The sequence below is a fragment of the Acinonyx jubatus genome, chromosome D4, assembly GCF_027475565.1.
Source record: "Acinonyx jubatus isolate Ajub_Pintada_27869175 chromosome D4, VMU_Ajub_asm_v1.0, whole genome shotgun sequence".
Lineage (NCBI taxonomy): Eukaryota > Metazoa > Chordata > Mammalia > Carnivora > Felidae > Acinonyx > Acinonyx jubatus.
In genome coordinates, this window is record NC_069391.1 from 299,101 (window position 1) to 312,268 (window position 13,168).

At 48.5% G+C, this 13,168-nt stretch overlaps 1 protein-coding gene across 7 annotated transcripts in view; it reads right to left on the reverse strand.

Moving 5' to 3' along the window:
- Positions 1-13,168, reverse strand: part of EHMT1 (euchromatic histone lysine methyltransferase 1) — a 152,234-nt gene that overhangs the window by 43,128 nt on the left and 95,938 nt on the right. For all 7 annotated transcript variants that reach the window (XM_053204280.1, XM_053204281.1, XM_053204282.1 and 4 more), the window contains 3 exons: positions 11,647-11,767; positions 7,897-8,028; positions 4,778-4,923 (listed from right to left, as the gene is read on the reverse strand). In XM_053204280.1, coding sequence (XP_053060255.1) covers positions 4,778-4,923; positions 7,897-8,028; positions 11,647-11,767 — 399 coding nt within the window. The remainder of the gene's footprint in view (positions 1-4,777; positions 4,924-7,896; positions 8,029-11,646; positions 11,768-13,168) is intronic.

The window sequence follows — 13,168 nt, forward strand, 5'->3', positions numbered from 1 at the left end:
GAGAAACATAAAATGTTGAGGAGGAGAATGAATGTATTCCAAGCACACTGCTGGCTCAGTTGTGAACGTTGCCATCGTGTGTTACGAAAACCACAAATACCATTTTAACCAAAACTGAGGATAGAACGCAGACTGCAGGTGGGGCGATGAGAAAGAAGAATTAATTAAAAGGTGAGCACCTCTTCCCCATTCAGAAACCAGCAGGCAGTGTCTCCTAAGGAGAGGGTCAAGGAATGACAGCAGAAAGTGAGTCATGTAAAATTATGGAGAAAAACACAAGGAAAAATTAAAAGAAGTCACAGTGGCTGCCCCAGGGGAGGGAGACTGGGAGAGCCACAGCAAAGAGGTGGCACAAACACACATCAGGAGTTCTGCGACGGACACACAGTTAAGCAGACACCTGACAACATCACGGACATTTACGGTTGTCACGAGATGAGATGCTGCTAAACACCCACCCCACACAGCACAGACCCGCACAGAGACTCATCTGGCCCACAGCAGCAGTGGTGCTATGGCAGAGGGACTCTGCTCAGGAGTCTGAGCACAGGACCAGGAGCCAGAGCAGGTGGCACGAGCAGACTGGGAATGTTAGGAAAGTCAAATGAAGACGCTAGAAATAACAAAATATGGAAACAGATGAATGCATTTGACTGGCTCATGAGTATGTATACTCAACAAGGAAGAAAAAGTCACTGAATTGAAAAAGGTCAATGTGATTAACCCAAACCTAAAATAGAAACAGCAAAAAGAGCAGAGCACCCACCAGCTGAGCCAATGTCAGATAACCTAGCACGCATGATGAGAGAGCCAGAAACAGGAGGGCAGGCTGGCCGAGAAGCACAGGACTGCCAGGTGAGGAGGCTCTGGGACGAGCAGGTGCCAGATCAGAGTCCAAGAGGCTCAGAGAAAGCAAAGGAGTATAAACACTGAAAGAGAAAAACAAAAGAGCAAAACCATCCCACCCAGGCCCAAAGACAAAGAGAAAACCTCGGAGCAGCCAAAGAAAAACACCACAAGCAAAGGAAGAGAAGTCTGAAGACGGCCAGCTTCTCGTCAGGAGCCAGGGAACACGGCACGGGAGCGGCATGTGTGGGTCCTGAGAGTTCTCCGCCCATGAAAATCTCCCCCAAATGAACGCAAGAAACAGATATTCTCAGGCACACAGAAGGGAGAGAACTCACTGTCGCCGCAGACCTGCGCCATGGGATGGCTGCAATGGCAGGGTCCCGGACACCGTCTAAACAGAGGGAGGAGCGCTGCCTGCATAGGGGCTAAATGAAGGTCAACCAGAGACTACTTTTATGTTTAATCAGTCCGAAAGATAATTATTTAAAGAAAAATAACAGCAATGTACTGCGGGTTTTTAGCATATATGAAATTAAAACATACACCAAAAGATGGGAGGGAGGATTTGGAACCATGTCACTGTAAGATTCTCACACCACATCAAATGGTGTGGCATCAGGCAGAGGTTAGAGATGCAGCCTGGAAACCCAGGGCAATCACTGCGAACATCACAGAGCCAATGGTGGGATAAACTGCAATCACAAAAAAATTCAATCCAAAAGGCAGAAAATAGAGAAAAATGAGTAGCGGATGACATAAATCTTAACACCATTAGGATGTCAGGGGCACCTGGGTGGCTCAGTCAGTTAAGCGTCCGACTCTTCAGCTCAGGTCACAATCTCGCAGTTCTTGAGTTCAAGCCTCACATCAGACTCTGCACCGACAGCATAGAGCCTGCTTGGGATTCTCTCTCTCCCACCCACCCCTCCCTCTGCCCCTCCTGCACTCTAAATAAATAAATAACTAAAAACAAAGACTGATTATATACAAGAGTAAAACCCTACTACACACTAAAGAAATCCACTTTACATTTAAAGACAAAGACAGGTGAAAAGTAAAGGACAGGGCATGTGCCCTGCAAACACTCATGAGAGGAAAGCCAGGGTGGTTACGTTAGTATCAGACAAGTGAGATCTCAGCAGATGTGCTTCCACGGGGCTGCAGAGGGACACTGCCGAGGGACATATGTGCACGCAGCAACAGGGTTCAACACACAAGAAGCCACACCAATGGGTCCAGAAGGAGAAACCCACAACTGTGGCTGAAGAATCCACACTTGTCCCTCGGCAACAGAACCGATGGACAGAGTCGGCAAAGCACAGGAGACCTGAACAGCAGGTTCCTGACAGCACAGCAACAGTGGTCACATGATTGTATGCATTTGCCAACATTCAGAAATACACACAAAAAGGGGACTTTTACCATGTGAAGTGTGCTTCCATAAAGCTGCCTGACAAGTAAAAAAGACAAATGAGCTTGTTTTGGGAAGGACTGCTAGCAACTAAATAAAGACACGCAGACCACCCAGACAAAAACAATTTTTGGGAAAACAGCAGTGGCCTAAGAATTTCCTGGAATCCCACATAAAACTGAGCAACTAGACTGCAAAGCCACAAGTCACAGACTTATTTACTACAACAAAAGCAAGCTACCACAGCTGCAAGACGCAAACGTCTAGAAGCAGACACAGACCCCGTTTAGCTACAAGACGTGTGTGATGCTGGTGTTGGGGCAGAAAGAGAAGAAAGACCAAGGCAGTGTCTCTGGGAAGCAGGGAGGACTAGGGGAGGGCAGGCTGAGACCTGGGGCCAGTATGCTGCAGCTTCCAGAAACTCTCAAAGCCCACCACCAGAACTCCTGCCTGCCCAAGGCACAAGGACATCAGGGAACAGGTCGGGGACGAGAGGATGAAAGAGATAAAGCCAGTGCTTCTCATAATCTTTGGTTTCGGGGTTCTTTGTGTTCGTGGACTATTAAAAACTATTAAGGGTCCCGGGATGCTTGAGCAGCTTAGTCGGTTAGTATCTGACTTTAGCTCAGGTCATGATATCATGGTTTGCAGGTTCAAGCCCCCCATCGGGCTCTGTGTTGTCAGCTGGGAGCCTGGAGCCTGCTTCATATTCTGTGTCTCCCTCTCTCTCTGCCCTTTCCCCACTCGCGCACGCATGCACGCTCTCTCTCTCTCTCTCTCAAAAGTTAAGTAAGCATTAAAAAAACAAACTATTAAGGGCCCCAAAGACCTTTTGTCCAGGTGGGGTATATCTGTTGACATTTTGCCACTGGAGAAATTTAAAAATAATTTTAAATTTTAATTTATTTAAAAATAGCAATAAACCTATCACGTTAACATAAAGAACATTTTAGTGACAAGAGCGGCGCTGTTCTATATTGTCTATAAAACTCTTTGAATACCTGGCTTAATAAGAGAGCTGGGCTCTCCATCCACTTCTGCACTCAGAGCAGCTACACCAAACTCTACAAGGGTAGTTTCATAAATGCTTTGTTGCTATGTGAGCTCTCAAACCACTGTCCACACGGTTTCAGTACTATTACGTTAAAATACACCATGCTGCACTTCGGATGACTCTGTAACAACACTATGGAAATTATGAATTCCAGGAGTTAAACAGAGATTCTCAATGCATAAAATGCCAGCATATACTTTGTGAAAAAGATCAGTGAAAAGACACATAACTTTTTATTATCATTATGAAAATAGTCTTGACCTTCCAACTCCCCAAAGAGTTCAGCACAGAGAGGTCCCACACACCCATGCCAAAGATGGGGCAATGTGAGCTTCAAGAATAATTTAACACATAGAATTAAAACCCGTCGAATATGTTCAAATACATACATTCATCCACAATATTATAAAAGAAAGAATTGGTCAACCTCAGATGACCAAGACCAAATTTATGATGTGAAGAGTGGGAAGAAACAGAGAAGGGGCTCTCAGGACCCTGCGATCCTCTAGGAGATGTCTGCTGGGGGATGGAACAGATGGGAAGATAGGCCCCTCTACACCACTACCCTAACTGACAAATGAACAACACAGGACAGACAGACCATGGCCGTGCTGAAACCTCTGAGGAATTAAGAAATACAGACATCAAGAGTAAGCAGCCGCTACCATCAGAAAAAGAGACAACCAGACGTTCTGTACGTCTTGTCCCGGTCTGGTCTGTCTCTGTGGCAAGCTGCAGGTGAGCAGGGAGGACACAAGGCCAGTGGACAGCACTGTGAGTGGGAGGCACAGAGTCCAGTCAAGGCAGCCATGTGGCCCGGGATTGTTCCACAGGTAAGTTGGTAGGAAAAGAAAATAAGGGGGATTATAGATAAATTAAAAGGCAAAAGGCCAACAATGTCTCCAAGTTCACGCCGGGCAGAATGAGACTATTTGGAACATGCAGGCAAGGTGAGCACTGTGGAGGGCAGACTGGGGGTCACTTGGGCCCAGGGCGAGCCCGAACCTTGGTGGCAAGCTACCAGAGTGCTCGCCCTGGACACACTCATTGGGCCAAACATCTGTCTTATATCATTTTCTGGATCTATGCTTCACTCTACAACAACAAGGTTTACAACACATGGAATACAGAAAAGACCATGAGTCCCTAAGATACTAAAGGAAAGGAGAGGGAGGGAGAAACAACCAAGCCCCTGGGACCATCAGGGTACCAACTCCCCACTATGAAGAATGAGGAAAAACAACAAAAAAGACCACGTGGTTATCTGTTCCGTCCATCGAGTATAGAGTGTGTCTGGGGTGCCAAACAACCTTAGTAGGTTAGATGAGGGACGCTCTCCTGTGCCCAAGGGTCCAACCGGAAGCTGCAGAGGTATGGCAAGCCTGCATCCCACCAATTCTACTGTGCTTCTGGGGTCCTGCCTTAGTCCTGTCACTGCAGCGGAAGTGAGCTTGCTTGCTTACTTCGTGGTCCACGCTTTCCGTAGCCATACACTGGTTGTTGGCCAGAGTAGTGATCTCTCGGCTTTTCGGGGTTTCCATTCGGCAGCTGCAGAGGGGCACTTCCTGAAGGCCGTCCGTCTCCACCAAGTCAGGACCATTGGCCAGCCCTAAAGTCACACAGACACACATGAGCGTCACTAATAACACAGTGCATTCCCAGACGGGCGTCCACTATACTCAGTGGCACAAAGTCCCCACCTCAAGACGCAGTCTAGAAAGTGAACAATTACATAGTCTTTGCAGAAACCTCACGTGGAAGGAAATAAAACAACGCCAATTACTTGCCAGCACGAGCAGCACCCCATAGCAGGTAGGCCCACCCGCGGGTGGAGCGCCCACTGCTGGCAGGGCAGGGCGGGAACCTCTCCCACCAGCATAGCACCTGCCAGGCCCCTAAGGATTCCTTGCTAATCCATGTTCTCAGGAGCCAGGACCTAAGTTCAGAGAAAGACTATACCTTCCTCAGCTACTCCTAAATCTTTTGGTTTTCACACAAAAAAGCATACATGTTGAGACCTTGTTTTCCTCACTTGGTTTTAGAACTGCTGCCACAGAAACAAACATTCAATTCCATTTGGGAGGGTTTCTTTTCCATGTAGGACACTTATCGGACCGAGGAGGGAAGAGCTGAGGGAGGCCGGGCCAGTGGTGAGAGTACTGATGAGGGTGGCACTCCTCATCCCCAATTCACGGGGAAGACACTAGATGAGCAGTGCTGGGGTGGGGAGGGGGGCCGCAGCCCACATCTGAGCGCAGCCAGAGCCAGGCCGGCCTCGGGGGTAGGGTGCAGGCAGACCCCTCACTCCGACCCGGCTACAAGGTCTGGCTGCTTCCACAGGAAGACACATTTCGAGTTCTCTTCTTGTGAGACAGCCAAAGAAGAAAAATGGCCTCTTACTGCCATACCTCAGAGCAGGCCCACATGGGGTTGGAGGACATGCCCTCACTGCCTCACTACCCCTGCGTGTAATCCAAGGCTGCCCCTTCCCAGGAGAGTCAGGATGCAGGTCTTCCACCACTGGCCAAGTGTCTGGGTCACCTACACTCCAAGACCATGACACCTGTCGTTCGTGAGGAGAGGACGCCGGCAAACGGCGAACTGGAACTAACGTTAGAACCACTACAAGTTTAAAACTGGGAGAGCCCTGGCGGAGACTCTGCTCGGCAACTAGATTTTCAAATGAGGAAGACACAGGCGGTGCAGGGGCCCAGCCAGCATGGCTGAGAAGGCTGAGGGTGGGGTGAAGACCAGGCCTTCGGATTTAGTTTCCCATACACATGGACAAGACAGCAGTGGTTCAGATGCCTCCTGAACGTGGGATGTGCTCCTGTCTCCAGCAGTGGGAGCCACCAGGGGTACCAGGTGAATGGCTCAAGAGAACCCCACCAGGGTACCCACTCCCACTGAGCTCTGGCTCCCCCCAAAATCCCATCACCCACGTCTGGCTTCCCCTCCCATCACCTGCTGGGACCACAATGTCACTCAACCTCAACTCGGCAGAAAGGGCAGCAAAGATGCCTAGAGAGACATGCAGGCAGTGAATTCTGATGGGAAATACTCTCCACGCTCAAGCCTGGGCCATCTGGACCCATGACCCAGAACCATCACCTGCCCTCCCTCTGCACCTGTCACAGAGCATGCCCCCTGACCCCAGGCCTCCAGGGAGCCTGAGGCACTCAGTCCCTCCAGTCCAGCCTCAGGCTCCACAACTGCCTCCCTCGAGTGTCCAAAACTCAGGCTCTAAAATAAATGTACACATGCAAATGCAACTTGTGTCTTCCATGTGCTGATTCTCTCAACTAAAAGTATGACTTTTGAGCAATCACTGACTTATTAGTGAGAAGTTACCAATCCTATCAAGTTTAGAAAGTCAACTTACAAAATGTCATGGAATCTCAGGAACCCTCCACTGTCTTCTCCTACTTCTCCAGCTTGGCTCCCACCAGTTTGGCCCTTACTTTTACCAGAAACAGAACATAAGCACACGAACACACAACCTCCCCACTGGGACAAGCCCAGGTCACTCCACGAGTGAGCGACAGGAATTTCCACTGTGCTCTTCACCTGCCTCCCCACTGGGCCACAGCAGAGGAGCAGTATGATTAAAGGAAATACTATTTCCAGCTTATATCCAAATCTAACTTCCTGAAACAAACTTAGAATCAGGTTTAGAAAAATGATCCTTCATGTGGAAAGAAAGCACGAGGTGACTATGCTGACAACTTTATGATATTACAGAGATGCTTTCTGCTCCATTTGGTGCAAGAAGAAAGATGGTTTCTCTGATGGACAAGTCTACAACTTGCGTTTTCGGCTAAAGGTGTGATTTCCCACACTAAAGAGGTGATCAAAATTCTTCTAGCATTCAAAACCCTAAAAAGCTAGTTATCTGTCCTCAGAAGACTGACAGGTTAAACCCCAACAGCAGCACATGACCCACAGCTTCACGGTCCACATGGGGTGTAAATAACTTGGGGATTTCACATTGTAAAGAGATTTTCCAAAATAGTCAGCGATTAGTTACTTTTCACTGATGAAAGACTTTGAAATGGTTCAAGGAGAGGAGGCAGCGGTGGGGAGAAAGCCCTGCACAACCAGGGCCGGCTGGCAGGAGAACTCCAGAGCAGCAGGGGGCCGCAGCTGCGCCCACACCCTCACAGCCCAAACCAGCACTAGGTGTACCCTTTGTTTCAGCACACAACGGACCTGGGCACCAATCACAATCAGAGTCAGAGAAGATGACAAAGCCACACTATTGACAGTTTTAGCACCTGTACATTTCCTGAGTCAGCAGGGCAGGAAGACACCTTTCCATCAGGAGCTCTACGTAAGAACGTGTCTGGCTGACAGGGGGAAATGGAAGCCGTGACCACCAACAACCTGATCTTGTGTGAGATGTGTCACTCCAGTGCTGCGGGTGACCAGGCAAACACGCCCCTGAGGGTCTACTCAGCCACCTTTTAGGGATGCAATTAATCAAACATTCCGTTACTACCCACCAGGGGTCATCACGTTAATACAAGGCCACCCCCAGCAAAAGCAAGATGGTGCCTGGTCTGGTCATGGCACCAACGTTCACCTTCTGCGTGTGAGGGCAGCGTTCCCTTGACACGGAGATCCAGGGAGTCCAGAGAAACTTCCATGTACCCCGTGCTGTCTCCTGGTGCCGTCTGCTCTGTGCTTCCTGAAGATGACGTATATGCTTCAGAACCTGCATTCAAAACGGACTCGTGAAACACTGCACCGGGGCCACGCCTCTCCCGCAGAGACCACGGAGAATGCTGCTTAACCCATTCAAGACAACAAATTCAAACCCAACCACTGCCAGGCCACTGAAGCCTCATTATTATTTTCTTTCCTGTGCATCCTTCTGCTAATTCCCCATGTCCACAGACTGTTCATGGGAGGAGGGGGAGCTGTATCAAGAAAAATGAGGAACTGACATGTGAAAACATCTTTCTCTGGAATTACATCAAGTTAGCTAAAAACTGATCAAATAATCAAGGAAACAGATAAAAACATAGTAAATCAATCTTCTATAAATACTACTTTAAAAAAAAAAACAGGGGTGCCTGGGTGGCTCAGTCGGTTGAGCATCCAACTCTTCATTTCGGCTCAGGTCATGATCCCAGGGTTGTGGGATCGAGCCCCGTGTTGGGCTCTGTGCTGAGCATGGAGTCTGCTTGGGATTCTCTCTCTCCCTCTGCCCCTCCCTTGCTTGCAGTCTCTCTAAGATAAAAATTTAAAAAAAAAAAAAAAAAAGCTTCAAAAATAAAGCACAAAAATCTGATTTGCAGGTGTGAAAGACCAGCTAATAAAGAGTAGCTGAACTACTGACAATAGCCAAAGTGGGGAAAGAGCCCAAATGTCCATCGATGGATGAAAGGATAAAGAAGATGTGGCATATATATACACAATGGAGCAGTACCTGGCAATCAAAAAGAATGAAATCTTGCCATTTGCAACTATGTGGATGGAACTAGAGGTTATTATGCTAAGCAAAATTAGCCAATCAGAGACAGACAAATATCATATGACTTCACTCATATGAGGACTTTAAGACACAGAAGAGATGAACATAAGGGAAGGGAAGCAAAAATAATATAAAAACAGGGAGAGGGACAAAACAGAAGAGACTTTTAGATATGGAAAACAAACAGAGGGTTACCGGAGGGGTTGTGGGAGGGGGGATGGGCTAAATGGGTAAGGGCATTAAGGAACCTATCCCTGAAATCACTGTTGCACTATATGCTAACTTGGATGTAAATTAAAAGAAAAAAAAAAAAAAAAAGTAGCCGAGAAGCCACCCCACGCCGTGTGCAATGTTCCTGGAAAACCTGCCCAACCCCACAGACATCTGAGTTCAGGATTCACAGGGAAAGGACACAGGACTACAGGGACACGTCCACCTGTCAGACACGGTGGTTTATGAAGGGTATCACATACCACAGGGCAAACAATCTGAATGCAATTGAGGAGCCTGTGAAATGAGGGCTAACTAGACTCAGGCTTCCTGTGCCCTCGAGCCAGCCTGTCCACACATCCCCAGAGAGCCCGCGTGGGTCCTTGCCATTGTGAGCGGACTTCACCAGGGAGGCCTGTGGATAGCACGCACCTACACAGGGTAATATCTAAAGCCAGCAAACGGCAGGTGTCCGTATTTCACACCAAGCTTCCGAACATTAGTAACCGATGATATGTCAGTGATCACAAGTAAGTGAGCCATAACTCAGAGCAGTGTGGCATCCGAGACCTTTGAATGTGTGCCACACTCTGTACCTTGGCTCACCGACAGACAGGAAGAAGCCAACCACGGTGAGAAATCATCACCACCAATCTGAAGAACATGAGTAGTCTGTGCAATCTTAAACACTTTGCAGAAAGAAGTACAATTCAAATTCCTGTGTGAATAAACATTGAAGCATGCTTCTTACGCATCATATCCAAGTCTTGGGGTCTAGCAACGCTTCTGTTCGCCTGCATAAAAGCCACATGGGCTGGTCACCCGCAGCAAAGAGAAGAGGAAACGTGAGTGAAGGAGACGGGGCTCATGGGAGGCCCGAGGGCGCCACACACAGCTCTCCTCTGCTCTGGGGGGACAGTTCTGCCTCCCTGCCACCCACTCAACAAACCAACGTGTGCACCGGGCGGCTGGAGACGAACAGCACAAGCCCCTCGGCTCTGGGTGCTGGTGTAAACATAAGCAAGCAAATGAAACAGCCCCTATGGCAACTGTCGACAAAGGTTCACAGGGCGACACAGAAAGCTGTCAATTTAAGCAATGATGCAGAACTGGGCATCCCCACGCAAAACGAGAGTGGCCCTGCTGCACACCATACACAGCACTAGCTCACAACTTCGAGAAGAAAATACAGGACAAAATCCTTGTGATCTGACTTAGTGAAAGATTTCAGAGATCCTAAAAAGCATTTTAAAAGAAAATAATTGATAAATTAGACCTCAACAAAATTTTTTAAACTTTTACTAGGCGTATGTATTTGCAAAACATGTATATAACAAAAGATATGTACCTGAAAACTGAAAGAACTCTTGCAAGTCAATGAGAAGGTGTACAATCTGATTTTTAAATGAGGGAAGGAGAGAAACCTTGACAAAGGAAGGTACACAGGGCCACGGTGAGCCACCTCACTACTCACTGGCTAAATACAAAGTGAAGGCGCAGGGAGGCCCGCAGAGCCCCAGCAGCGCCGGGACTGAAGAGGCCGGGCCATGACAGGGGTGGCAAGGACACGGAGGGGTGGAGCTCTCATGCTGCTGTGGGAAAGTAAAAGAGAGCAGTATTCAGGTTTCTTACTGAAAACCGTCCGGTATTTACCTAAAAAATTAGACATACAGCATATAACTTAGGCATTCCACTCCTAAATATTTACCCAAGATAAATGAAGGCATCTGTTTAATGAAGATCATACACAAATGTTCGTAGCAGTTTTATCTGGAAGAAGCAAAAACCGGAAAGAGCCCAAATGTCCATCAACAGGTGAAGGATAAACCACAGGACAGCCACACCATGGCCAACTTTCCACCGGTACTACAACGTGGAGGACTCAAAAAGTAATGCACAAAGAAGCCACTGGGGAAAGGGTACCTACCCAATGATCCACTCAAATAGAGCCCTAGACAGTGCTAACCAATCTGCATACAGAGCACGGAGGAGAGAGCCTAGGGACAGGAAGGGCTGGCTGGGAAGAGGGAAAGGCCACCAAGTGACAGCAAGGCATTCACTTCGGGGCCTGTACTGGAGGTCTCAGGGTCACACACGTGCGTGAAAAGTCACCACCTTACACATGAATTACATACACTCTATCACAAGCAACAAATCTTGTGCAACAAAGCTGTAAGAAGTGACCTTTGGCCCACTAGGCCTGCTCACCTTCTGGATTTCAGGGTCATTTCGTTCCCTGATCCTCTTTTAACAAAATTATTTCCAGAACAGGGGAATGTGACCAAAGGGTCAAAAGCCACTGTGTGGACCCGGGCTGACACTGCCTGCACCTGACACCGAGGGTAGACACAGTAACCATAACAATGTTCACAAGCCACAGATTGTGGGACACACAGGGAAGGAGATGAATGACCCCCATCAGCTCAACATTCAACAACGGAGCCAGCATCAGGGGAGGTTTGCCAGAAGGAAGCCACCTGAGGATCACCTGAGTGCCTGTAACAAGGTCCAGATATTCTCCCCCTTAAAACAGCGGAGCCCTTTTTCTAATGCAATCCTATGTAGAAGCCCCACCCCCACCCCAGGCCAGCTTCCTGTGGCCCCACCACCACCCAGAGTGTCTGCAAGTGTGGACACCACGTTTACCCAGGATACTGCTTTGCTTCTTTTTATTTCTCCGCCTCCGTTTCCTAGCAGGCTTGATCCAGGGGCTGTCAGGCTTCCCTTTCCTCTTGAGAAACTTCTTCTTGATACTGGATTCAGAACTCTGAGAACCAAAGGGGCAGGAATAGAAAAAGCAAAGCATGAGAGCTCCTGAAAAGCAAAAGGTATCAGAAGTTTTGTTTTCCTGCAAAATAGAATACCTACTATATCGTGATTCTTCAACTGGAAGATTAATTTCACTTCCAGGCATTTTTCTGATCTCATTCTTAAAAATACTCATGTTTTCCCCTAAATCACTCTAAGTTGTTATTTTACAGACCAAAAAAAAAAAAAAAAAAAAAAAGGAAGACCAAGAACATTTAAATGGAATTTATGAATCTTATTCGAATTTGGCACAAAAAAGAATGAGGAGGTTCTACTCAGGAACTGAATAAATAACCTCTCAGTGAGCAAATCCACTTTTACTTTATGCATCCATTCATTCTGCTTATGAGAAAAGAAACACTCAAGGCCTCAATTTGCTTCAGAATCTATGTCCACGTTAATTATCTACATGGAGGACAAGGAAAGAAATTATAATTAATTCGTAATATTTTAAGATTTTTATGACTACCTATTTCTAAAGTCTGGATGCAGAAAGGCATCTAATGACCACGAATTAGAAACAAACCCACAGAACTGCCACCTGTCACCGGTCTAATGCGAGGACCTCACATTCCTGCTCACTACGGACACACAGAGGAGCTGGAAAAGACTGTTCCAAAGACAGAGGAGCATGCGGGCCCTTCCGGCCACCCGGTGCCCGATGCCTGGCTCTGACCACGGCGGGCCAGCACACACAGGACCCCTCTGCCACATCACAAGCAGCCCGATGCAGCCTGTGCTGCATCCCCTCTGCCTCACCCCCGACCCCCTTACTGCCAAACTTCAGACCCAACTTCCGCAAGCACTACGCCCAAGCTCGCTGTTGCTTTCAACCCGCCATTCCAGAGAAACGAAGGCTTATCACCCAACCCAATCATCCCTCCCAGGGCCTCTTCTCGTGACACACTGACGCCAGTGGCCACCGTCTCCCTCTTGAAAGCATTTCTCAGCTCACGTGACCCTCCCCAGTCTCACATCAACTCCTCCTTCTCTGCCTAATGTGTACCTGTTGGGTGCTTCCCAGGCCCCATCCTAGGGCTCGTGCTCTCCCCCATTTCCAAGCCCTTGCTCCTCCATTCCCACAGACCCAGCGCCCCCGCCCTCTGGCCCCTCACCTGCATGTGACACCGAGCCCGCAAAAGGTTCTGCCGCTCCACCTCAGACACCTCAGATCCTTCCTTCCCCCTCACACTGGTCACCGGACAGAATCATGGCCGCTGTCCTCGCTGTCCGCTCCTCCCCGTCCCACCACCCCTCGCACCAGAGCCCCGACCTCCGCCCGGATGGCCGCCTGGCCTGGACCGTCCCATGAGTGCCCGTGCCAAGCCTTTGGCTCTCTGCTCAGCGGTCATTCTCACGC